Source organism: Sapajus apella, unplaced genomic scaffold (genome assembly GCF_009761245.1).
Source record: "Sapajus apella isolate SASKATOON/1434 unplaced genomic scaffold, GSC_monkey_1.0 scaffold34, whole genome shotgun sequence".
In the NCBI taxonomy this organism is placed as follows: domain Eukaryota; kingdom Metazoa; phylum Chordata; class Mammalia; order Primates; family Cebidae; genus Sapajus; species Sapajus apella.
This window is the reverse complement of record NW_022436974.1, coordinates 15,609,655-15,633,546: the sequence shown is the minus strand read 5'-3', so window position 1 is coordinate 15,633,546 and position 23,892 is coordinate 15,609,655. Positions and strand designations below refer to the sequence as shown.

The 23,892-nt window shown below is 38.2% G+C and overlaps 1 protein-coding gene across 22 annotated transcripts in view; it reads right to left on the bottom strand.

The window, feature by feature from the left end:
- SYTL2 (synaptotagmin like 2) overlaps positions 1 to 23,892 on the bottom strand; it is a 115,420-nt gene that overhangs the window by 22,502 nt on the left and 69,026 nt on the right. For 5 of the 22 annotated variants that reach the window (XR_004274331.1, XM_032295941.1, XM_032295933.1 and 2 more), the window contains exons 5-11: positions 22,507 to 22,588; positions 21,463 to 21,577; positions 18,931 to 19,734; positions 7,758 to 11,687; positions 4,970 to 5,083; positions 2,893 to 2,946; positions 1,609 to 1,656 (exon numbers count right to left, since the gene is read on the bottom strand). Coding sequence is in view for 18 of the 22 variants with exons in the window: in XM_032295941.1 (XP_032151832.1) it covers positions 1,609 to 1,656; positions 2,893 to 2,946; positions 4,970 to 5,083; positions 7,758 to 11,687; positions 18,931 to 19,734; positions 21,463 to 21,577; positions 22,507 to 22,588 (5,147 nt within the window). In the remaining 4 variants the exon portion in view is untranslated. Of the gene's footprint in view, positions 1 to 1,608; positions 1,657 to 2,892; positions 4,939 to 4,969; positions 5,084 to 7,757; positions 11,688 to 18,930; positions 19,735 to 21,462; positions 21,578 to 22,506; positions 22,589 to 23,892 lie in introns of those variants that run through there. The other 17 variants (XM_032295950.1, XM_032295944.1, XM_032295949.1 and 14 more) reach the window with 12 other exon arrangements.

The window sequence follows — 23,892 nt, the reverse complement described above, 5'->3', positions numbered from 1 at the left end:
TTTTTTGTTATAACATTGCACTCTACTATTTTCAAAGTATATTGTTGGATAACGCTGTGAGAATCAAATTCAATTATACCCCCTACTCAAATATAATCAAGTTTTGATTTATGGGCTTTTGTCATTTGTGTTTTGATCATGCATTTTATTTTTGTGGTAAGAATATACTCTTCACCAGGGAAAGGCATTAACAGTTATTTTGGAAAAATCACTAAAAAGGGAGAAATTAATTTACCCAGAGTTCAGCACATGATTAGTCTAACTACCTTGACCAATAAACTAAGCCAATTAGGAGATCATGAATAAAGATACAGATATTTAGGCATATATGTTTATGTATGTTTTGCTTTTGCTCCTCGGGACTAAATTTTGAACAAAACATCGCAAGATAAAATAAGATGCTCAGACTTAAGTATGTCCTACTTCAAAAGCAACTGGAAAAGCCTCTTTACCTAACACCCCTTAGAGACAGAAGGCTTGTTTCCTCTGCAACAGCCAGACAGAGAGCACATACTCAAAAGAGCTGAAGCCTGGACTGTCTTTTTTCCTAGGCAGTCCTGAAGAATTTGTCGTCATGTGCCAAAGCTCAGCACCTTCACTACTGGCAGGACCTCATGAGCGAAGTTTCAGGTTTCACACCACATTCACTGACTTTTAGCCATCAGCACATTGCTTTCCTATCTAATAGCTCCTCTACTTAGCTGCTTTCCTCATTAAGCCTATTAGCATATTCAAAGACTATTGGGAAATTATTATTTAAAATATTGTGGCCCTGAGGGTAGATACGTGTAGCATTATCTTCATACCCCTAGTGCCTAGGGTTTATGAAACAGAGTGAAACCGAGAAGCTAAAAAATACACACACACACACACACACACACACACACACACACCCCTGCATACTAGGCCATGTGAATACTTTTTAAATACATTATTTGTCCCTAAAATACTAGTCACAGTAAGTAGAATAATCTTAAGATTGAACAGAAAAGAACGAACAAACATTATCTTTGCTTGATGATGGACATTAATTCGCAGATCGGCATTAGTCACCACAGGTATACGTTTACTTCTTAGATTCACTTGTTTACTTGTTTTATACTTAGAATATTTCCCATTCAAGTCAGTTTTGAACCTCAGAGTTTAAACCCTGGGCATAATAAGATTTGCTTTTATGGACCATTCTTTCGCAGGTCCAAATAAGTTATAAATTACTTCACTTCTATAGTTTTGTATAGAGGCTACAAGAGATCCAATACTCAAAATCGTACTGCAACATAAAATCCAAATGAAATCAGAAGGTGCCACGTTGCTTTTAAGCAGAGATTAAAACAGCACAGAAACTGACAAAAGCACAATAATATAAGCAACAACATACATATTTAATATATAACTCCCCCTCAGTGGAACCACGAATCATTCTTTCAATACAGACAATGTAAAACATTTTAAATAAAACCCTTATCATAATGAAATAGTTTTGCAAGCTGCAGGAGTTTAGTACCAATAATAAATGCTGTGTTATTAATGGGGTTAGTTATTTCAGTATATTTAACACTACGTAAAGTGGAACGTTCAGTCATTTGTGAGAAGGATCCTGCTACTCACTTCTTGGTACGCATTCATTTGTATCTGGTTCTTGATCTGCTTTTTCATCTACTCAGGAGGGCAACATTGAGAATAAATACCATTTTAACAGAGGGATTAAAGAGACATGAAAGTAAAGCTCAAATGTCAGTTTCACAACTGAGACAGCAGAATACATCTGATAGGTTTTCATCTTGCTTTCATCCATTCCTCAGTGTGACTCTTCATTAGCCTCTTTAGTCTCCTGTTCAACTAAAAGTCTAGGGTCCAACACAGGAGATACGGAGTATCCTTCCTGTAATTCACTAGACCACAGCATGGAAAATGGGAAGGAGTAATAAAGCTGAGATTCTATTTCCTGCCCTTCCAGTGACTGACTAGCTACAGGATCTTAGAAAAGTCACCTAATTTCTCTGAGTTTTTCTTATCAGCAAAATGAGGATAAAAATCCCTGCCCCATCAACTTCAGTGAGGTTGTTGTAAATATAAAATGAGAAAGATAAAACTATTACATAAAAGTAAAGAATGACCTTTAAGGAGCTCTGTTGCTGCATTTATATGGGAAAGCTCAGTGAGTACATATTTTTATGATTATAGTGAAGGCAATTAAACAATAAATAAAATCCAGCATGCAAATACAAATTATACATTTGCATAAATTCTGCACTATAAAAATCAGACTCATTTCCATCTCTCCTCCAACCAAGGCACCATTATTCTATTCATTTTATAACAGAGCCAAGTAATAACTGATTCATTGACAAGCTTCAAAATCTTCTGGCTCCATTATATTCAGAATCAACTTCACCCTCTGTCTATATTTAGTTATTTATATGAGCAGAGGCAAGATTTCCCACCCTTGTTCTGGGACTCTTTCCTTTGAACTTAAGATTCTGCCAGCTGTTCCCAGAGAGATCTAAATGCTGAGACTTGAGAATCAAACACAAGAATAAGTTAACTCGGGAATTCACTCCACTCCTCCTGCCTTCACAACGAGTTCTGCAAGTCAGAGTAGCAAAAATCAGCTTATATCCCAAAAAAATACAATTTTCTATTTATAGAAACTCTGGCTTCCCAAGGGTCTCTGATGAGATCCTCATGACCGTATCACCAGCAGAAGCCTTAAGAATACAAACTATATTGAATGCACCAAATCAGAACTGTTTTATAGTAACTTAGGCACTATTCACCACATGCTAGCAAATGACGTTCTTCTATTTACCCAACAGCTGCATCCCGGAGACTGCCCAAATCACCCCAGAACTTAATACACACACAGACATGCAAATACATAAAAATATTTACCATCTTCAGCACTACGCACTAATTCTTCTGGCTGATTATCTACTTTTGCTTGATCTGTTCAGAAGAAATTAACAAATGGTTAACATGGCTGACCCTTGGAGAGAAAAGAACAATGAGATTGTCCCTGGAAGCCCCCGGAGTTGGAAGCAATTAGTCAAGATGCAGTGAGGGGTGCAACCAAGATGTCTTCCCCAAAATACTTTCTCTTTAGATTAGCTACTTGAGCCAGTGCCATCGCAGGAGCTCCCATTTCAGCCTGGATGCAGCTCACATCAGCACACTGCTGCACACGGACTCCCAAGGGTTAGAGGGTTAGCTCAGAGCAAGCAATCGGCCAGCAGCAGGAGAAAGCACGGGGTGCAACAGCCTCTCTATTCTTCTGTAAAGGGTACGAAGCTAGCCATGACTAACACCTTCCCAAACCCATGGTCATTAACAAATATTTGTGTGTGTGCATCATCATTTGCGTATGCCTCTGGGAGGCTTGCTTGGGAAGTCAACTGAAGAGATGTAACAGGGGACCAGCTGCTAAGTGGAATCTTGGCAGGCTAGTGTGAGAGTGGGTATCGGTATTTGGAAGGGAGCGTGTAGGAATACCCGTCAGCTGATGGTGATTTTTTTTTTAACCCTACACATTCCTGAGTACTTTAAAGCTGCACCATGGAAATAGCCCCATGTTTCACAGGAAAGAGGTTTGCTAAATTGGACAATTGTTCTGAGAGGTTTTTTTTCTTTTTTCTTTTTCTCAGGTCCCGTCACCAACATAAGGAGAATAATCAGGGCTGCCCAACAAAGGACTGGACTCGCCTTCTCTGGAAGCATTCAGGCGGATATGGGGGCTGGCTGCCTGTTGAGGAGGCTATAGAGGGAATTCCTGCATTGTGGGGAGGTTAAAATGGGTGATTTTAAGATCCCTTCTAACCCTCAGATTCCAAGATCCTTGAGATAGTTAGGACCACATTCCAAATTGGGAATACTGTCTTCAAACCCCTTGGAATCTGTGAATTTTAAGAAATCTTTGGTGGGGTAGCTTTTTCTTTTCTTTTTTTTTTTTTTTTTTCCCTTTTTTAAATCTGACTTTTTATTCTTAGTTGCAAATGCATAAAAAATATTCTAAACATAATAATGGCCAATTACCAATCATATGAGTTTGGCAATGGTTAACTTCTCACTCGATAATTTTTCTTATGATCATCTGCAATCCCAGGGGTGCATTTTAGCTTGAAAATAGCAAGAACAAAACCCCGGGAAGTCATGGTTTCTTAGTCTATTTGTCTGGCACACAACTCCCTTTATATATTATGCTTACTGTTAGTACTCAATAAATCCTTCACCATTAAAGCAGCTGCCAGTGGAAAATAGTGTACCTAAAGTCTTTTATGTTAAGTAGTTTTGGGCTTACAGTTACAGTATCCAAAAGAAATATGTGAATAGAATAGAAGGGATAAAAGAGAAAGTCCTTGAAACCAGGGACTAATTCAACTCCATATCATACAAAATTCACTGGACATCCAATGCTGGCATATCTAATGTGGTCCCTTCATAAATGTTCTTGATAATAGCCTGTTAATTTTGATTCCCAGGTCTTCTGTGTAATACTAAACAGGTCATTTCACATTTCTGAGCTTCATTTTCCTCATCTTTAAAGTAGGATAACAATAATTCACCTCTCCTATGGTTGCTTGTGCTGGTTAAATGAGATAATACATGTAAAATTAATAAGCCACATTTTGGCAAATAATATTCAATAAATGTTAGTTATGACCATTTTCACTAATACCACTAGCTACACAATGCTTTCAAATTCACTGTACTTGAGAAACACTCAAACTGGGATTCTTCAATTAAAGGAAACCTAGTGTTCTAGTAACCAAACATAACATATTATTTTAAAAGCAAAGTTCCAGCCACTTTAGATTGAGCCTCTTCAGCGCACTTTGGAAAATTAATTTTCATCTGTTAACTGCCCCCATTAGAGGTTGCAGTGCACAACAGCATGCAGTGAGGCTACAGGAGAGCACATATGCATTTTTAAGCTTAGATGGGGCATGAACAGTGAGGCAAACTTTTTTCTCACTTGATGAATCTGATGAAATGTCTTCTAGACTTTTGGAAGGCATTTTGGAAGGCATTTTCCTAGCGGCACTCCTTTCCAAAGTTTTCAAAACAGGACTGGGTTCTTCTTCTGAACCTGTTATAAAACAAAATTGATGAACACTGCACAATACAAAAAAAACCCTCTAACATATGGACATAGAAATGGTAGGTTGAAAAGAGACATTATGCTATGAGTTTCTCTTATTTTAAGAAGCACTTATTTCACAGAAGAAAATAAAATTTCTCCACTATTAATATGGCCCTTAAAAATAATTTTCCTGGTCAAGAAATATTTGCAAACATAAGCCATACAGAAACAAGATTACCACATTAATAGAAATATCATCTCTTACTTCTTTACTCGTATTTTAGGCATATGATTTGTCCTATGCTAGAAACTGACTCTTTCCATTTAACATTCTAGGTTTTGAAAACAACCATGAAATCATTTTAGGAGCATTAATAAAATTACTTCAAATCCGTAGAAGGCACGATTCAGATGTTTAACATCTGTGTATAACTGGGTACATAGATGATTGTATTCTCCAGATCGAAGGTTGTAGACTTTATGGGTTTCATGATCTAGTACAATTTCCAATGAAATTTTGGGAAATAACATGAGATAGTCAAGTTTTTATTTTAGTAAGGCATTTTAAAGTTGTATGTGTGTGTGGTGGTGCGGGGGGGCTTTGTCATTTACTAATGCCATTAGTTTATAAAAGGAATGGCATTTTAGAACCAAAGGAAAAAATTTTTAAAAAGGACATAACCATAGAATAAAAACAGTCTTTAAATACATCTAAATTTACAAAAAATAAATTCTCTAGACAGTCCTTATTTTTCTATTTTGACAACTCCATCATGAAAAGGCCTAAGTACTGACATTTATTATTGTTGTATTCTCAGTGCCTACAACAGTGGCTGGAAGTAAGAACTTCAAAAATATTTGCTGAATCAATGAGTAATTTGATTAATGAATCCATAAATTTAAGAATCACTTCTCTAGACAACAATTTCCTGAAATACATTCTAGTTCTGTACAGTACATTCCATAGCAAATGGATTCTAAGATGAATTAGATTTGGGGTGTTCTTTGTTCAAATGTAAAACGTTCCTTACTGCAGACTTTCTCTGTGCATAATGGCCCAGCATTTCCAAAAGTATTTGGCCACTAAACCTTTAATTTTTCCCAAAGGAGCATATTGAGGGATTGCTTATTTAAGAGCTCAGCCACAAGTCAAATGTGTTAGGTTGCTCCCCAAAATTATGGTACCCTTATAGGCTTGTCTTCAATTCTCACCCCACTCCACCACAGTTTGCTTTAAAATAATAATTTAGGTTGGAGTATATATACCTAAATTAAAATCATGACTGTACCATTTTATACTTCTTATTTGGCTTATAATTCTAAAATGTCTTCTCTGGGCTCTGTTTAGGGGATTATTTAACATTTTTTTAGATAGGCTTTTACTATTCAGTCAGTTATGCTGGGATACAATTAGATGATAGTCTCTAACATAATTGCAAATTTGCAAGCGCTCTTCCTCTTGCGGGTCAGCCTACGCTAGCAACTCATGGGCAGTTTAGCAAGCCTACTTCAACAAGTTTAATATGCTGGCTTTATTCTTGCATATGTTTGGTTTTAGAGACTGATATTTCCATTTTTTTTTTTTATTAACCAACAAAATTTGTTAGAGGGGCTTCAACTTGACTGAAAAGGATTAAAGGTGGATTCTTTGTTCAGTGTTCAAGAAGAGACCCTACAGCTACTTAAAAAAGAATCCACACCTCAAAGTAAGCCACTCAGAAGACTTATATATTTTCACTGGAACTAAAGGGAGCTAAACAAATGACAAATTCCACTAAGCTACAGGGAGGCAATCAATACCAGTTGTGCAACTTTGGTTGAAATGTCCCAGCCAGAAAACATTCTCTATCATGTCATCACTTTAATCAGGTAACTTCTCATTCCTATTTGCTCTGGGGTTTCTCTGCTATAGTGCCCGTATGTTGATTAAATAGCACTGCAACAAGCCCTATGTTTTATAGCCTGCCCAAAACCAGTGCCACCATGTCCACTTAGATGAATGTGGAGATTAAGATCATCAACTTAGCCAAGGCTGGAGCCAAAGAAATGCATCAGGCCAGGCAATGCCCTTAGGTGGCATCAGGTGAAGTCATCTGGCCAAAGTCATACACTAGAAATGGAAGATTGTGCAAATAATTGAAAATGAGAGGGAGAAACTAGCAACAAAAACACCACAGCACAAGGTATATAAGGGAAAGACTAGCCTTATACTTTGTCCCTGGCATTTAGCCACCACTGCGGTAAGATATTGCTCCTAAATGGGAAATTTGTGTCCATCTATGGCACTTTCTTGCTATAAATCTTACTAGATTTCTATAAAGACTGCCATTTAAGGAAAAATTCTAAATATTTCCAGGAAGAAAACTAGCTTAAATGTATTAAAGGTACTTTCTAAACCCAAAAAATGTATTTAAAAAGTATTTTTTGAAACCTAAAAATTCTACAGGTAGATTAATGAGAAGTCAAGTCAGACTCTGAAAAAGCTAGCCGTTTTATGTAATTCATTTGATTAAACAATATGATTTTTTTTAATTAAGAAAGAGTGAGGAGCACAGAAGTGGTAAAAAGAATTTAACACCATTTAAGAATATCAAATTATTAATCCCAATTAAAAAATATCCTTTACATCAGCATTCTATAAAGCAGACTCATCTTGAGTTAAAAATTTTTTAATGCTCACTGGAGGGATCTCCCCAGCTCTCTGCATTAGAACTGATGTTTCCATCTGAAAAATCAGACTCAGAGAAACCTTCTTTTTCATCTTTTTTCTCTTGTTTCTTACATGGTGATGCCAGAATCAATTCAACTTTACTTGTTTTTGTAGAGTTTTCTTTGTTCATCAGGAAAGGAAGGGGTTGCCTATTTCTGGACACACTAATTGCTTCAGAAGCCTCTCCAAAGCCAGGTTCCTGAAAAGTCTCTTGTCCCCCTGCAACCCCACTTTCACTGTCCCTGTTTTCTGGGAGTTTTACAGTTTTAATGGTTCCTATTTCATGAGCCACATAAAGTTGTGGGGTTCTAGGGATCTCAACCCCACTTCTGGAACCACAAAAATCTACCAATAAATCAGTCACAAGTATATCTCCTCCCAACATTTTATCGCATTGGTTGACTTGAGATTCCAAACCATTACTTTTAACCTTCATTTCAGAGCCCCGCGAGGCTGCCCCATAAAAACAGGGCAGTGTCCCCAAGGATCTGGTCTGCTCTGACTGTAAGGACTCCTCCTCATGAGTTTCTTCTTTCACTGACACCTTGAGTCGATCAGGAAGAGCTTCAGATATTTCTTTAAGAAGTTTCCCAAAACCAGCATCAAAAGCACTCTCAGTTATTACTGGAGCCTCAGCCTTTTCTACTGTTTCTTCTAATTCCTCAGGATGGAATTCAGAAGTGGCTTGCCTGGGCTCCTTAGTACTATCTATTAACTTTGATGGAGAAAGATTCCCTGTATCACTTTCATATTTTGAAGGGAAGGTTTCAATTGCTCCCTTCAGTAGTTTCTCTAAGCCAGCACTAAATTCGAGGAACTCTGATTTAGGTTGAATAATTGTTTCCCTCACAGTTTCTGCTACTTCCTGAGGTAGGCCTTTGCCATACTGAAAAACAAAGGAACCACATGAGCTAAGGGTCTGTTCCAATGGAGACATTTGGGCATCTAAATAAGATCCAACTTCATGAGTTTTATCAGGAACTACACTGAAAGAATAAAAATCCTTCCTTTCTGGAACTATGGTGCCCATTATAGCCCATGGTGAGATCACTCCTGGAGGATTTAGGGGGCTACCTGCTGCCTGTACTCCTTCAGGAAATCCTGGGTTCACTTCTCCAGGACCTACTTCCCTCCCATCTGGACAACTTAACTGCACTTCTCTACACAGCTTCTGTAATGCAGCATTTACATCATTGAACACAGGTCTGGGTGGAAGAATGACTTTCTCTATAGTCTCTGAAATTTCCATTTGAGGAGGGAGTACCCTAGCCTGGGGAACAAGACGAGCATCCTGGGGAAAAAGCGTATCTTGGGGAGGGTTGGCCACATCCCCAAAGGAACCCTTTCTGGAAAGCTGGGACGTCAGATCCAATGGATGAGACTCTTCTGCAGCCATCTGAATCAAGTTCTCTGTGTTTAGCTGGCACTCACCACTTTCAGCTCTCTTGCGGGGAGCTGAATTTCCCAAAGTTTCATTTCCTGCTGGAAAAGGGGCTATTATCTCTCTCTTATCAGCTGAAGTGTTGTGACTCTGTTCTATCCCTTTTCCAAAAAATCTACCCTCTTCCAGCTTAGAGTTGGTTCTAGTGGTAACAGGCTCCAACTTGGTTTGCAAGGGAGAGGGTGAAGTTCCAGTTGCTTCCTTCAGGAGTTGGTCTAGACTAGCAGTCAAAGAGTTTCGTTTAACCTTTGGAGGAGCTACCGTTTTGTCAACATGCTCATTAATGATCTTCTCAGGTCTTTTGACTTCTTCCTCAGTATCAGCAAAATCTGTTTTTTGAGGCCATGTCCTATTTTCAGAAACACCTGGTTCAAGCACGTGTTTTCCATGAACTTTTCCACCAAAGGGTTGAACTGCTGGTGTTGAGGCTTCTGAAAGCAGTTTCTGTAAGCTGTCATTAAAAGTGTCTTTGTAGTCTTTAGACAAAACACTGGTTTTTACTATGGATTCTTGAATCTCTTGGTCTGAGTAATCCTTTTCTTCCTTAAACACTGGAGTAACAATCCCTTCTATATTCTTGTCCATGTTTTCTTTTGATGACTCATTTCCTGGCAACTGATGAGTACGCTTTCTATGTGGATTCAAAGGAAATGTGGTTTCACCTGGCAGCACCTGGAATATACCCTTTGAATTTAATTCCTCCATATCCTCTCTTGCCATAACTTTTTTGGGGCTTAGAAGCACCTCTGCTTCATGGGTATTTTTACCTGATAATTTAATGTCACTGAATTCCTTGTGTTTCTGCCTATTAAAAGGCATAGAATTTTTTTGGCTTGTTGTGGTAGTATTCTTATCATTAACCCTACTATTTGAATTAGCTTCCAAGTCCCAAAACTTTCTCAAATTCTCAAACTGAGAGTGATTATAGACCTGTTCTGTATTGGGTTCATCCATTCTTTCCTTTAGGGTCATAACTTTAAAGTTGGCATTCGATTCACCAACTAGAGGTCTGTCTTTCTCCAAAGGAGCATGTTGTTCATTCCCAGCATTTGAGGGATGTTGTAGTGCTGGTAAAGTAATGTTTCTTCTAGAAGGCAAACTGCCTGCCACTGGTGATCTTTTCATAGGCTCATTTTTCTTATTCTGAAACAGAGACACTTTATCTGATTGCTCAGCTGAAAAATAGTTTCTGGATGGACCTGATATTTGTGGCTTGGTCTCTTTAGATTTATTTGAGGAATAAGAATTGGAGAGCTGAGATGCTTGATCATCCTCATCTAGGACCATTTGTTTCGCAGTGACCTGATTACATTCACTCTGGTCTGTAGGTAAACTGTCCATGGATGATACAACCTGTGACTTCTTCACAGGCTGATATGCTTTATCAGAAGGTTGCTTCTGGCTACATGAAGATGTGGGTTCTTTATGAGTTATCTTAGTAGCAGCTTTCTCTCCTTCCCAAAAGGATATTCTGTCACTCACTCTTTTGTATTTTTCTCTCTGTACTTGGTTCTTGGGAACCTCACCAACTTCTTGCCGTAGTTGGACCTCAGGCTTCTTCCAAGGAGAGTCATTGTTGGCAACCCCAGGTGTTGACTTAATATTCTCTGGCTCTAAAGAAGCTTTTAGGATATAGGAATTTCCTCCTTTGCTCTTTCTCTCTGCTTTCATGTTATTTTTCAAACTCGGTTCTTTGACAGTTGTTGAAGAGTCAAAATTCACTTCTGAATGTCCTCTATTTTTTTCATGAGCATGAAACTTGGGTTCTTCTTCACCCAAGTTGCCAATATTGTTAGTGTTGCATGGAACTTGGTTTTCTGCATCAGATCCCTTGAGAACATTGTAGGAATAGTTACTATTTGGAGGAGATACCCCATTCCCTTTTCCTATGCTTTTTGAATCATAGTCCACATTTTTAATTTCTTGACTTGGGGTGTCATAGCTTTCAAACGGTTGCAATATACCTCGGCCTTCCTTTGGGGTGCCTTGTTGAGACAAATTCATGAATTTGGGTTTGATATTCACATTATTATCTTGGCATCTTTCAGAAAGCGGTATATCTCCCTCTACTTGGAAGGTTGAATCAGATCTCACAGGCTTCAATTCAATTTTGCTGGATGATAGGGCCTTCAAGCCATTTTCTTTTAGAGTGGTGTCATCTGTTACCAAGTCAATAACAACCTGCGATTTTGAGTCTACTTTTTCTTTGGACTGTATTCCTCGGAGATGTTGGAGGAATAGCTTATTGTCATCTGAATAAGAACTTCGGTTAAACCAGTCTAAAACTTTAAATATGGAATCATCAGTTGTCTTCTTTATTTCAGTGGCATATGGACCAGAACGTGAAGATGTCTTAGCTTTTATAGCCGGGAGAGGAGGAGGCTTACCTTGCTGATGGTCTCTAGAACTGCCATCTGGCACCTGAGACGGCTCAGGCTCGGCACAATGAGACAGTTCATCTGCAACATAGAAATACTCTTCTAAATAAGGGCATGCTTAAGTAACTGTTTCTCAGTCATTCATATCATCTTTTCACTTTGTATTTGCACTTTCTGTATCATTAGCTGTTTATACCAGTATTATCCAGGGGTTAAAATGTAAGTTGTCCTAATTAAGGTATTCTATTAAAGGTGCTCTGTGACAGCAAAAGAAAGTAAACGTAGAACCCTGGAAAAACAGGGTATAGACTCAACTGAAAAATTTCTTCTAAGTTCCTGTTTTAATTTAAAAATACATGTGAATTTTACATTCTGTTCCATGTTACATTTTAAATGTTAACTTTCTCTTACTCTCAAATCTTTGCATAAAACTGACACTCCAGGAAGATACACCATACCAATTTTATGACTTCACCCATCCCCTGGCACATATCATAAACCCTAGAGGGGGCCTAAATCCAGGTTTGAGGTACACAGACTTAGTGATTTCAGGAGTTAGAAAAAATACTTTCAAATAAAACTAAACAAGGAATTTTTCCACAATATTTAAATGGGACAATGAGGATATATGCATTCCTAGGCCTTACTCCTGATATATTTAATGAGATGAATTTTTGAAGATGGGGCCCATGAACCTTTTCTAACAGCTATAGTGATTGTTTTGAATAAAGGAGTTAAAGAATTGTGTTTTCAAACCAACAAAGATAAAAAAAAGACAAAGAAGGCTGGGTGCAATCGCTCACATAATCCCAGGACTTTGGGAGGCCAAGGTGGGCAGATCACGGGGTCAAGAGATCAAGACCATCCTGGCCAACATGGTGAAACCCCATCTCTACTAAAAATACAAAAATTAGCTGGGCATGGTGGCACGCGCCTGTAGTCCCAGCTACTTGGGAGGCTGAGGCAGAAGAATTGCTTGAACCCAGGGGGTGGAGGTTGCAGTGAGCTGAGATTGGGCCACTGTACTCCAGCCTGGCACCTGGTGACAGAACAAGACTCTGTCTCAGGAAGAGCTCTAAAAAAAAAAAAAAAAGAAGAAGGCATTATATAATGGTATAGGGATCAATGCAACAAGAAGAGCTAACTATCCTGAATATATATGCACCCAATACAGGAGCACTGAGATTCATAAAGCAAGTTCTTAGAGACCTACAAATAGACTTAGACTCCCACACAATATTAGTGGAAGATTTTAAAACCCCACTGTCAATATTAGACAGACCAATGAGGCAGAAAATTAATAAAATATTCAGGACTTGAACTCAGCTCTGGACCAAGTGGACCTAATAGACATCTGCAGAACTCTCCAACCCAAAACAACAGAATACACATTCTTCTCAGCACCACATCATACTTATTCTAAAATTGACCACATAATTGAAAGTAAAACACTCCTCAGCAAACGCGAAATAATGGAAATCATAACAAACCGTCTCTCAGACCACAGTGCAATCAAATTAAAACTCAGGATTAAGAAACTCACACAAAACTGCATAACTATGTAGAAACTCAACAACCTACTCCTGAAAGACTACTGGGTAAACAACAAAATTAAGTCAGAAATAAAGAAGTTCTTTGGAAGCAATGAGAACAAAGACACAACATACTAGAATTTCTGAGACACAGCTAAAGCAGTATTTAGAGGGAAATTTATAGCACTCAATCCTCAGAGGAGAAAGCAGGAAAGATCTAAAACTGACACCCTAACATCACAATTAAAAGAACTAGTGAAGCAAGAGCAAGCAAATTCAAAAGCTAGCAGAAGACAAGAAATAACTAAGATCAAAGCAGAACTGAAGGAAATAGAGATATGAAAAACCCTTCAAAAAACAATGAATACAGGAGCTGTTTTTTTTTTTTAAAAAAAGATTAACAAAATAGATACACCACTAGCCAGATTAGTAAAGAAAAAAAGAGAAGAATCAAATAGCACAGTAAAAAATGATAACGGGGATATTACCACTGAACCCATAGAAATGCAAACCACCATCAGAGAATGCTATAAACACCTCTATGCAAATGAACTAGATAATCTATAAGAAATGGATAAATTCCTGGACACATACATCCTACCAGACTAAACCAGGAAGAAGTCGAATCCCTGAAAAGATCAATAAAAAGTTCTGAAATTGAGGAAGTAATTAATAGCCTACCAACCAAAAAAAAGCCCAGGACCAGAAGGATTCACAGCTGAATTCTACCAGAAGTACAAAGAGGAGCCGGTACCCTTCCTTCTGAAACTATTCCAAACAAGAGATAAAGAGAGATTCCTCCCTAACTCATTTTATGAGGCCAGCATTATCCTGATACCAAAATGTGGCAGAGACACAACTAAAAAAGAAAATTTCAGGCCAATATCCCTGATGAACACTGATGTGAAAATCCTCAATAAAATACTGGCAAACTGAATCTAGCAGCACATCAAAAAGCTTAACCACCACGTTCAAGTTGGCTTCATCCCTGAGATGCAAGGCTGGTTCAACATATGCAAATCCATAAACATAATCCATCACATAAACAGAACCAATGACAAAAACCACATGATTATCTCAACAGATGCAGAAAAGGCCTTCGATAAAATTCAACACCACTTCATGCTAAAACTCTCAATAAACTAGATATTGATAAAATATATCCCTAAATAATAAGAGCTATTTATGACAAACCTACAGCCAATATCATAGTGAATGCACAAAAGCTGGAAGCATTCTCTTTAAAAACTGGCACAAGACAAAGACGCCCTCTCTCACCACTCCTATTCAACATAAAATTTGAAATTCTGGCCAGAGCAATCGGACAAGAGAAAGAAATAAAGGCTATTCAAATAGGAAGAGAGGAAGTCAAATTGTCTCTGTTTAGATGACGTGATTGCATATTTAGAAAACCCCATCGTATCAGTCCAAAACCTCCTTAAGCTTATAAGCAACTTCAGCAGTTTCAGGATACAAAATTTAAATGTGCAAGAATCACGAGCATTCCTTTACAGCAATAATAAGACAAACAGAGACCCAAATCATGAGTGAACTCTCATTCCCAACTGCTACAAAGAGAATAAAATACCTAGGAACACAACTTACAAGGGATGTGAAGGACTTCTCCAAGGAGAACTACAAATCACTGCTCAGAGAAGTAAGAGAGGACACAAACAAATGGAAAAACATTCCATGTTCATGAATAGGAAGAATCAATATTGTGAAAATGGCCATACTGCCCAAAGTAATTTGTAGATTCCATGCTATCCCCATCAAGCTACCACTGACTTTCTTTACAGAATTAGAAAAAAACTACTTTAAAATTGATATAAAACCAGGAAAGAGACCATATAATCAAGACAATTTTAAGCAAAAAGAACAAAGCTGGAGGCATCATGCTACTTGACTTCAAATTATACTACAAGGCTACAGTAACCAAAACAGCATGGCACTGGTACCAAAACAGATCTATGAACCAATGGAACAGACCAAAGGCCTCAGAAATAATGACACACACCTACAACCATCTGATCTTTGACAAACCTGACAAAAACAAGCAATGGGGAAAGGATTCCCTATTTAATAAATGATGTTGGGAAAACTGGCTGGCCATAGGCAAAAACTGAAACTGGACCCGTTCCTTACACCTTATACAAAAATTTACTCAAGAAAGATTAAAGACTTAAATGTAAGGCCAAAAACCACAAAAACCCTAGAAGAAAACCTAGGCAATACCATTTAGGACACAGGCATGGGCAAAGACTTCATGACTAAAACACTAAAAGAAATGGCAACAAAAGCCAAAACTGACAAATGGGGTCTAATTAAACTAAAGAGCTTCTGCACAGCAAAACAAACTATCATCAGACTGAACAGGCAACCTATAGAATGGGAGAAAATTTTGCAATCTATCCATCTGACAATGGGCTAATACAATGGGCTAATATCCAGAATCTATAGAGAACTTAAACCAATTTACAAAAAAGAAAAAAAAAACCCATCAAAAAAGTGGGCAAAGGATATCAACAGACACAACACTCATGCAGCCAACAAACACATGAAAAAAAGCTCATCATCACTGGTCATTAGAGAAACACAAATCAAAACCACAATGATATACAATCTCATGCCAGTTTGAATGGCAGTCATCAAAAAGTCAGGAAACAACAAATGCTGAAGAGGATGTGGAGAAATAGGAATGCTTGTACATGTTCGTGGAGTGTAAATTAGTTCAACCATTGTGGAAGAAAGTGTGGCGATTCCTCAAGGATCTAGGACCAGAAATAGCATTTGACTCAGCAATGCCATACTAAGTATATACCAAAAGAATTATAAATCATTCTACTAAAAGACATATCCACATGTATGTTTATTGCAGCACTGTTCACAATAGAAAAGACTTGGAATCAACCCAAATGCACATCAGTGATAGACTAGATAAAAAAATGGGGCACATGTACACCATGGAATACTATGCAGCCATAATAAAGGATGAGTTCATGTCTCTGATTGCAGATGACGTGACTGCATATTTAGAAAACCCCATCGTATCAGTCCAAAACCTCCTTAAGCTGATAAGCAACTTCAGCAAAGTTTCAGGATACTAAATTTAAATGTGCAAAAATCACAAGCATTCCTATACAGCAATAATAGACAAACAGAAACCCAAATCATGATGGGACATGGATGAAGCTGGAAACCACCATTTTCAGCAAATTAACACAGGAACAGAAAACCACACACCGAATGTTCTCACTCGTAAGTGGGAGTTGAACAATGAAAACACATGGACACAGGGATGGGAATATCACACACTGGGGCCTGTTAGGGGGTGGAGGGCTAGGGGAATGACAGCATTAGGAGAAATACCTAGATGATGGGTTGATGGGTGCAGCAAACCACCACAGCACATGTATACCTATGTAACAAACCTGCACATTCTGCACATGTATCCCAGAACTTAAAGTGTAGTAAGAATTAATAAATAAATAATGAATTTTCAAAAGGCTCTTCCACTATGTCCCATTTCCTTTCTACCATTTGTAGGTTGGAAGTGATTTGAAATCAGGTAGCCAAATGCCCATTTATGATAGACTGGACAAGGAAAATGTGGCACATATACACCATGGAATACTATACAGCCATAAAAAACGGTGAGTTTATGTCCTTTGCAGGGACATGGATGAACCTGGAAACCATCATTCTCAGCAAACTGACACAAGAACAGAAAATCAAACACCACATGTTCTTACTCATAGGCGGGTGTTGAATAATAAGAACACATGAACACAGGGAGGGGAGCATCACACACTGAGGTCTGTTGGGAGGGAACAGGGGAAGGACAGTGTGGGGTAGGGAGGCTGGGGAGGGAGAACATGGGAAGAAATGCCAGATATAGATGATGGGGGGATTGAGGCAGCAAACCACATTGCCATGTATGTACCTATGCAATAATCCTGCATGTTTTGCATATGTACCCCAGAACCTAAAGTGCAATTATGCACACACACACACACACACACACACAAACACACACACACAAAAAAAATGCCTAAAAATCATTAGAAGGCTCTACAGCTAAGTGTTAGCAATAGTTAATGCTGGGTGATGACATCACAGATGAGATTTTAAAATTCTGTGTGCACTTCTTCTTAAATATTTTTCAGTGAAAGTTACAAATTTAAAAATAAAACCAGTTATTTAAAAAATCCAAACCCAGGTAATGGTTTGTTTTCTCAGAGGAATTCTTTTGTTTTGTTTTGTTTTTCCAGTATGATGATGAGTGTAATTTTGACTGTCCTTAAGCTCACAGCTAACATCAAACTCACATACTTACAGTTTACCATTTTTTGTTCCAGTATTTACTTGTATATATTTTAATGATAAGCAGAAAGGGAAAAAGCAGGGCACTAATGAGTGAGAACTTTGTTTAAAAGCACTCTCTGAGACCAGAAAGGCTGGCAGTCAATAAAATGGGTTTTGCTGATGATGCTTTTCTCCCAGATTTAATGGTCATTGGGATCTAAACATCAGAAAGCACAAATAAGTATATACAAAATTATAAAGATATTCTATGAGAAAGCAGGTGCAGTTTCAGAAACAAAAAAGCCTTAATTTTTTTTCTATCAGTTATAATAAAGGGAAATACTACCAAAGAAATTTTTGGGTCTTTTGAATAAATATCTAGGTAAACATGAAATTATTTGCTAATGTGTAGTCAGTCATTGGTAATTTCTTTTAATATGAGTTCCCTTATTTCTTTAAAAAAGCACTTGCTAATTTTCTATTATAAAAAATGTTCTGTCATCTTCAAATGATTAAAAATGTCCAGGGATGAAAAGGTACTTTGTCTTTTAAGAAGTGGATTGACCTGAACATGCATGAAACTGCAGGGCTGAGCAAAAGTAACGCAGGGTTAACTTAATATTGACTAATAAGGAAGAGGGAGAGCAGTTGAGTTAAAACTTGATTGTTGCTATTGTAAACTATCCTGACTATAAAGAAACTATCATAGGGTTTGATGCAGGCTTATTAAAGATGGCAGAGGGTACACAGCATGGCTTTTTCTACTTTTTTTAAAACAGAGAAATTATGATTATAAAACATTATGATTACTTCATGATCATATAGGTGTAAAAGCAGTTTAAGGCATCCCCAGAGAGTGGAAAGACCTTCAAGACAAGGCTAGTACTGTAGGGAAAAGCAGTACCCTCATTGACTCTCAACTCACACCAGCTGAAGGAGAAAGTGCCTTCGAAGCTTTTAAAATCTAAGAACAAATGGCTGGAGGCCTGAGCAGGCCAAAGTCTGAGGCTTTTGCATAGTAAGGCCTCAAAGTCTAGTTTCCCATCCTTTGACGCTAAGAAATTGAAGATTCCCTTGAGATGACAACAGAAACCAAAGTTTCCTAAAATCGTAATGAACAAGTTTGCATTAGGTAAGTAATAATATATTTACCCTGTACAAAGGTATTAGCAGATGAAAGGTAATTCTTTCTTACTCTATTCCACCTTAATTTAACTAAAAACATTGTCATTTGTTTAAATAATTGATACAGTTATATAATTTTAGGGTAAAGCATAATGGGCCAGAAACTGTGCTATCCTGGTACTTTTGGTTATTGGTGATTGAGGAAAATCTCCAAACCCATTAAGAGGTATAAATATTTCCATTGGCATCTGTCTGAATTGCAGATGGAATGCCTAGGTCAAATTGGGCTTCTACAGGACTAGCTGGCCTGGGCATTCCAAGCCCACTCAGTTTTTATAATCTAGTAGTGACAACTCTCTTACCAGCAGGGCTTTTAGGTAATACAGATTCAAGCCTTGTTAATTCTGATGATTTATCTTTGGGTTCACTGATAGTTGGTAAATTCTCCATGGACTGTGGTCTTGGAGTTAAAACTTCTGAGTGAGAATGGAGCCCATTAATTGGAAAAGAACCGGAAGTCATTGGCTGATGTGTTTCACTTTTTGATACATTTGGGCTTGAGGCTGACTGATGAAAAGGCAAAGGCTTTCTGTATTGAGAAGTCTTAGGGTCATTCTGAAACTCATCTGTGTCCCCTGCATCTTCCGATCCATTCTTCAACCTGTCAGATTCTAAAACACTAAATTCCCCGACTTCCCGGCCATGGATTAGCCCAGGACTCTGTGGAAGCTCGTCCTTCACTGCAGAGAATCTCACATGCTTTAATGGCTCCAGGGAGTTTGAGGAAGTGTTGTCTTCTAAAGAATGCTCCTTCTCGGAAATTTTCTCATGGATGGTTAGGCCAGGTGACACAATTTTGCTTTTGGATTCAAAGTTGTGATTAAAACGAAGGGTTTCTGAGTCTGTGCTACTGGAACTGGAGTTGCGCTTGAGGATCCCTCTTGGAGCCCCTCTCATTTTCAGGGAGTCTGTCCTTTCTCTAGGAAAAGGCTGGCTATCATCTTTGTTTACATCAATTGATTTGTAGATCATCTTCCTGGCTTTGGGGATTGGAGCCTTGATTTGGGACCCATTTGAAAGGCCTGGCAAAGTCTGGTTTGAGTTCTCCAACATTTGGACTGAAGTAGCTGCAACAGTTGACTTTCCTTTTGACTCTGACAATTCATCTGAAAATTAAAGCACAGTAGGTGATATATCATATGGAGAGTAATATATAATTTTAGATATCATAAACTTAACCTACACTTAGTAAAACTATTAAAATATTAAAGACAGTAAAGTAGGTAGCACAAGTACAAGCCTAATGTGAAAAGCCTTTAAAAATGCATGCAGTGGAGCACAGAGGACTTTTAAGAGCACTGAAACTACACTATGATACTACAATGGTGGCCATTGTACATTATACATTTGTCCAAACCCATACAGTGTATACCACCAAAAATGAACCTTGATGTAAATGATGTACTTTGGGTGACAGTGATGTCTCAGTGTGGTTCATCAGTTGTAATAAATGTATCACTCTTATGGGGGATGTTGACAATGAGGGAAGCTGTGCCTGTGTGGGAAGGGGGTGTATAGGGAAAATGTCTGTATCTTTTGTTCAATATTGTGAACCTAAAACTGCTCTAGAAAATAACGTCTATTAAAAAATCATGTATAAACTTCATTACACTGTACATTTAAAATTACTGTGCTTCATATACTTTGTGATATTTTATACTCAATAGAGAAAGATTTTTTAAGAATGAAAAGAAAATTTATCAAAAGAGGTTTAAAGAAAAACACAGAAGTCACTTAAATTCACCTGCAGAAATCAGAAAAGGAAACTCAATTAAAAAAAATAAAATCCCAACACCTAAAACAAAGTGTTAACAAAAAAAGTTTGTCAAAAAGTTAAAAACAAGCCAGGTGCGGTGGCTCACACCTGTAATCCCAGAATGTTGGGAAGCCGAGGTGGATGGATCACTTGAGGTCAGGAGTTTAAGACCAGCCTGACGGGTGAAACCTCATCTCTATTAAAAATACAAAAATTAGCTGGGTGTGGTGGTGCGCACTTGTAGTCCTAGCTACTCAGGAGGCTGAGGTGCAAGAAGCCCTTGAACCCAGGAGGTAGAGTTTGCAGTGAGCCGAGATTGCACCACTGCACTCCAGCCTGGGCGACAGAGCAGAACTCTGGGGAAAAAAAAAAGTTAAAAAACATCTAACATGTTCCAGTAATTTTGTTTTCTACAACATATTGCCCAATGGAAAGTATATTAGCATTCAAACAGGCTAATTGAAAACCCCAGCTCCACTGTTGGTTAATTTTCTAGGCTTGATCACTCTTTAAGGCTTGTGGAATCTTGTTCAAGTTGTTTTTGAAGAGATTGAAATGTTTAGCACTTCCTCTTAACAGTATGCAAAAATGATGAAAGACCATAGCAGGCTGACTTACATCAATTAAGCCACAAACCTGATCAAACGCTTGTGGGCAGCTGGGCTGAGAATTACAGATTAGAGGATCATAACATTCTCAAGAGGCCTTTTCTTTTTGAGGCAACCCCTTTTAAACAGAACTTTGTGGGCACACAGTCGGTATCTAATAAATATTGGTAAGTGGAAGGCTGACTGTCTTGGTCAAAAAATCTCCCTGTTTACTGATGAGGGAGTCCAAGACATGATGTAGGTCACATAACAAGCCACAGCTCTGAGACTGGAATGCACAAGCCTCCAGTTTCTAAAATTTCTGCTTCCTCTCCCTCAGGAAGGAAACCAACAAACATAGTAAAATAAGAAAACCATCAGGAATTTTCACTTTCTCCTGGAAGTTATTTGAGTGAAAGGAACTCTGAGAATTTCCCTTAGTCCACAGATAACAAAGATAAAAATATCAAATTCATAAAAATAATATTTACCCTCTTTTGAAGTCTGAAATAAACCAGTTCTTCCATTTTTTGACTGTTCATTTTTAGTTTGTTGTGACGAGTGACCTTCTGGCAACTTGGAGCTATTAAATGGATTCTTTCTCTGCTGGGGAAAAATATTGTTTATTAAACTTACTTTAAATGTCATGACAGCAACTCAGTGTTGGCAAATGCTTATTATCTTCAATTTTATTAGTTTTATCCTATAAATTCCATTATCTGGCATGTTTGAAAAACAGTTGTCCTGATTAACCTGCTTAGCACAAAATTACCATATATGCTATATAAAAATTATATAAAATAGATGCAAAGCCAGATTCCTACTAAGTTAGATCAGAATCAGGCACTTAAACCAAAATCCCACACTTTACAGATGAAAAAACTTGGCCCTGGATATAGCAAAGACCAGATCATGGTTAAAGAAAACTCGGGTCTCTAATCAGGTCAGAGTCCCACCAGTGCTTCCCCCATGCCAGACTCTCAGTGTGCTAGATCACAGCTACACAAAATGCAACTGTAACTGACCTTTCCTAAGGACTTTGAAGACATTTTAGGTATCCCGAAGTGCTTCACAGTCATTATCATCATTAATTCTAATGATAAAAATGGTATCAATAGAGGTTTTAAAAATTAATATAGGACTCAATAACAATGTTTACTGTCTACAGTTTAATAAATTAGCAGTTCTCTCCCAGAAGCAGATCTCTAACAGAGATTTAGGAAGCTATGCACATGAGTAATGACTGACATGGAACTAACAAGCCTTATTCCATATGCTAAAAAGCAGCAGCACCAAATAGCTTCAGACTTTTTACCGTCTAGGGCAAGAAATCTGGGTCTTCAGCAACACAGTGACATGGTATCCATCCACTTTTTCTACCACGAAAGTGACTTCTTAAACTAAATAGTAAAAATTACCTGAATTTGGTACCAAAAAACAGCACTAGAAAATTCTATTTTGTGATGCTTTGACATAATTAGTAAAAATGGCATTCCTAACAAATACAAGATTTGCAAAGTCTGGGCTCAGTCTACCTTTGCTGGAGACACATTTGGTTTCCTTGCATTTTCCTGAGACATATCAATCACAGTGGAAGCTGGATTTACCACAGTGGAGCTGCAAAAGAAACAATAATTCAGAGAATAAAACCTCACCTTCTTAGGAATCATAAATCATGCCTTCGAAGTGGAAAGCTATCAGCAGGCTAGGAGAGGAAGCTGGCATGGAGGAATAAGAAGGATTCTCTAGAGGATGATTCCCTATCCCAGGGACAGGACAGTGCCAGAGTGAGAGTAAGGCAAGAGTGAATGGAGACAAGTGAGGTGAGCATGCTCCCTCCAGAACCACCACGCCCTTGGCTATTGAGTAAGAAGGCCAAAAGAGGGTCATGGAGGACCTGGGTGTGGAGAGGAACAACCTGCTCAGACTACCTGCTCCAGTGGCCTTGCCTCAGGCACAGGAGGTGAAGTTGCTATTGGCTGAAGCCTCTGGGCCCTGTTACCATCACCAGTTTTCTTAGTGGCGTCACAGTCAGGAGCTTGGAAAAATACCTTAGTTTGGTGGAGATAGGGGAAAGATTCCTGGTTTTCCCTAGGAAGCAAAGGAATCAAAGGCCTGGAAGGGAGGGGAGCAATTTGTCCCCAAGGCCACAGAAACTTGACCAAGATTATTGTCACTAAAACCATGGGCTAAATGTTCCTATAGCCTCATTTTTCTTTACCTCTGTACTGTAGTTGCTATTTTTACACAATTATTTCCAAGAAAAAGGCTGAGCTCTTGAGGAAGCCATTCTTCCTTTCATTACTTTCCTCATCGTTCCAGAAAGCATTACAGCAGATGAGCAGAAGGATATAAAATACAGCCTGATTATATAGAGACAAGAAAGGGGGAAATAGAGGATGGGAGGGAAAGGGGAGGGAATAGAATAGGAATGTATAATAGAGCCAGAATTAAGGCTAATAGATACATTACAGGAGTCTTCCATTCCTGTAATATCTGCGCACAAACTTGAATAAAGCTACCTAGGAACCAAAGTGAAAAAAGAAACCTGGTCACTGACAGAAGTCAGTCTCTACACAACAAAAACAATCAATAACTCAGAACCAATTTCTCTTGAGTGTCATTATTTAAGAAGCCAGCGGGTGACATGAGGAACAACATCCCTTCAGCTGATGCTATGCTCAGTTTCTCAGAGTGTTCTGCATAATCTTCCTTAGTAAATAAAGCAGTCACATAATCAGAAGACCTGAGCCAAGCGCTGATGATTGGGGCTCTCTATGGAATACCCATCTTTTCCCACCATTTTTCTCTTCCCACTCACCAAGCCCAAAGGATAAGCAGAGTATCTACATTCTTCTCCCTGGCATTCCAGTTCCTGTGCCTCCAGGCTGCCAGCTTCAATGTCCTATATTGCATATCAT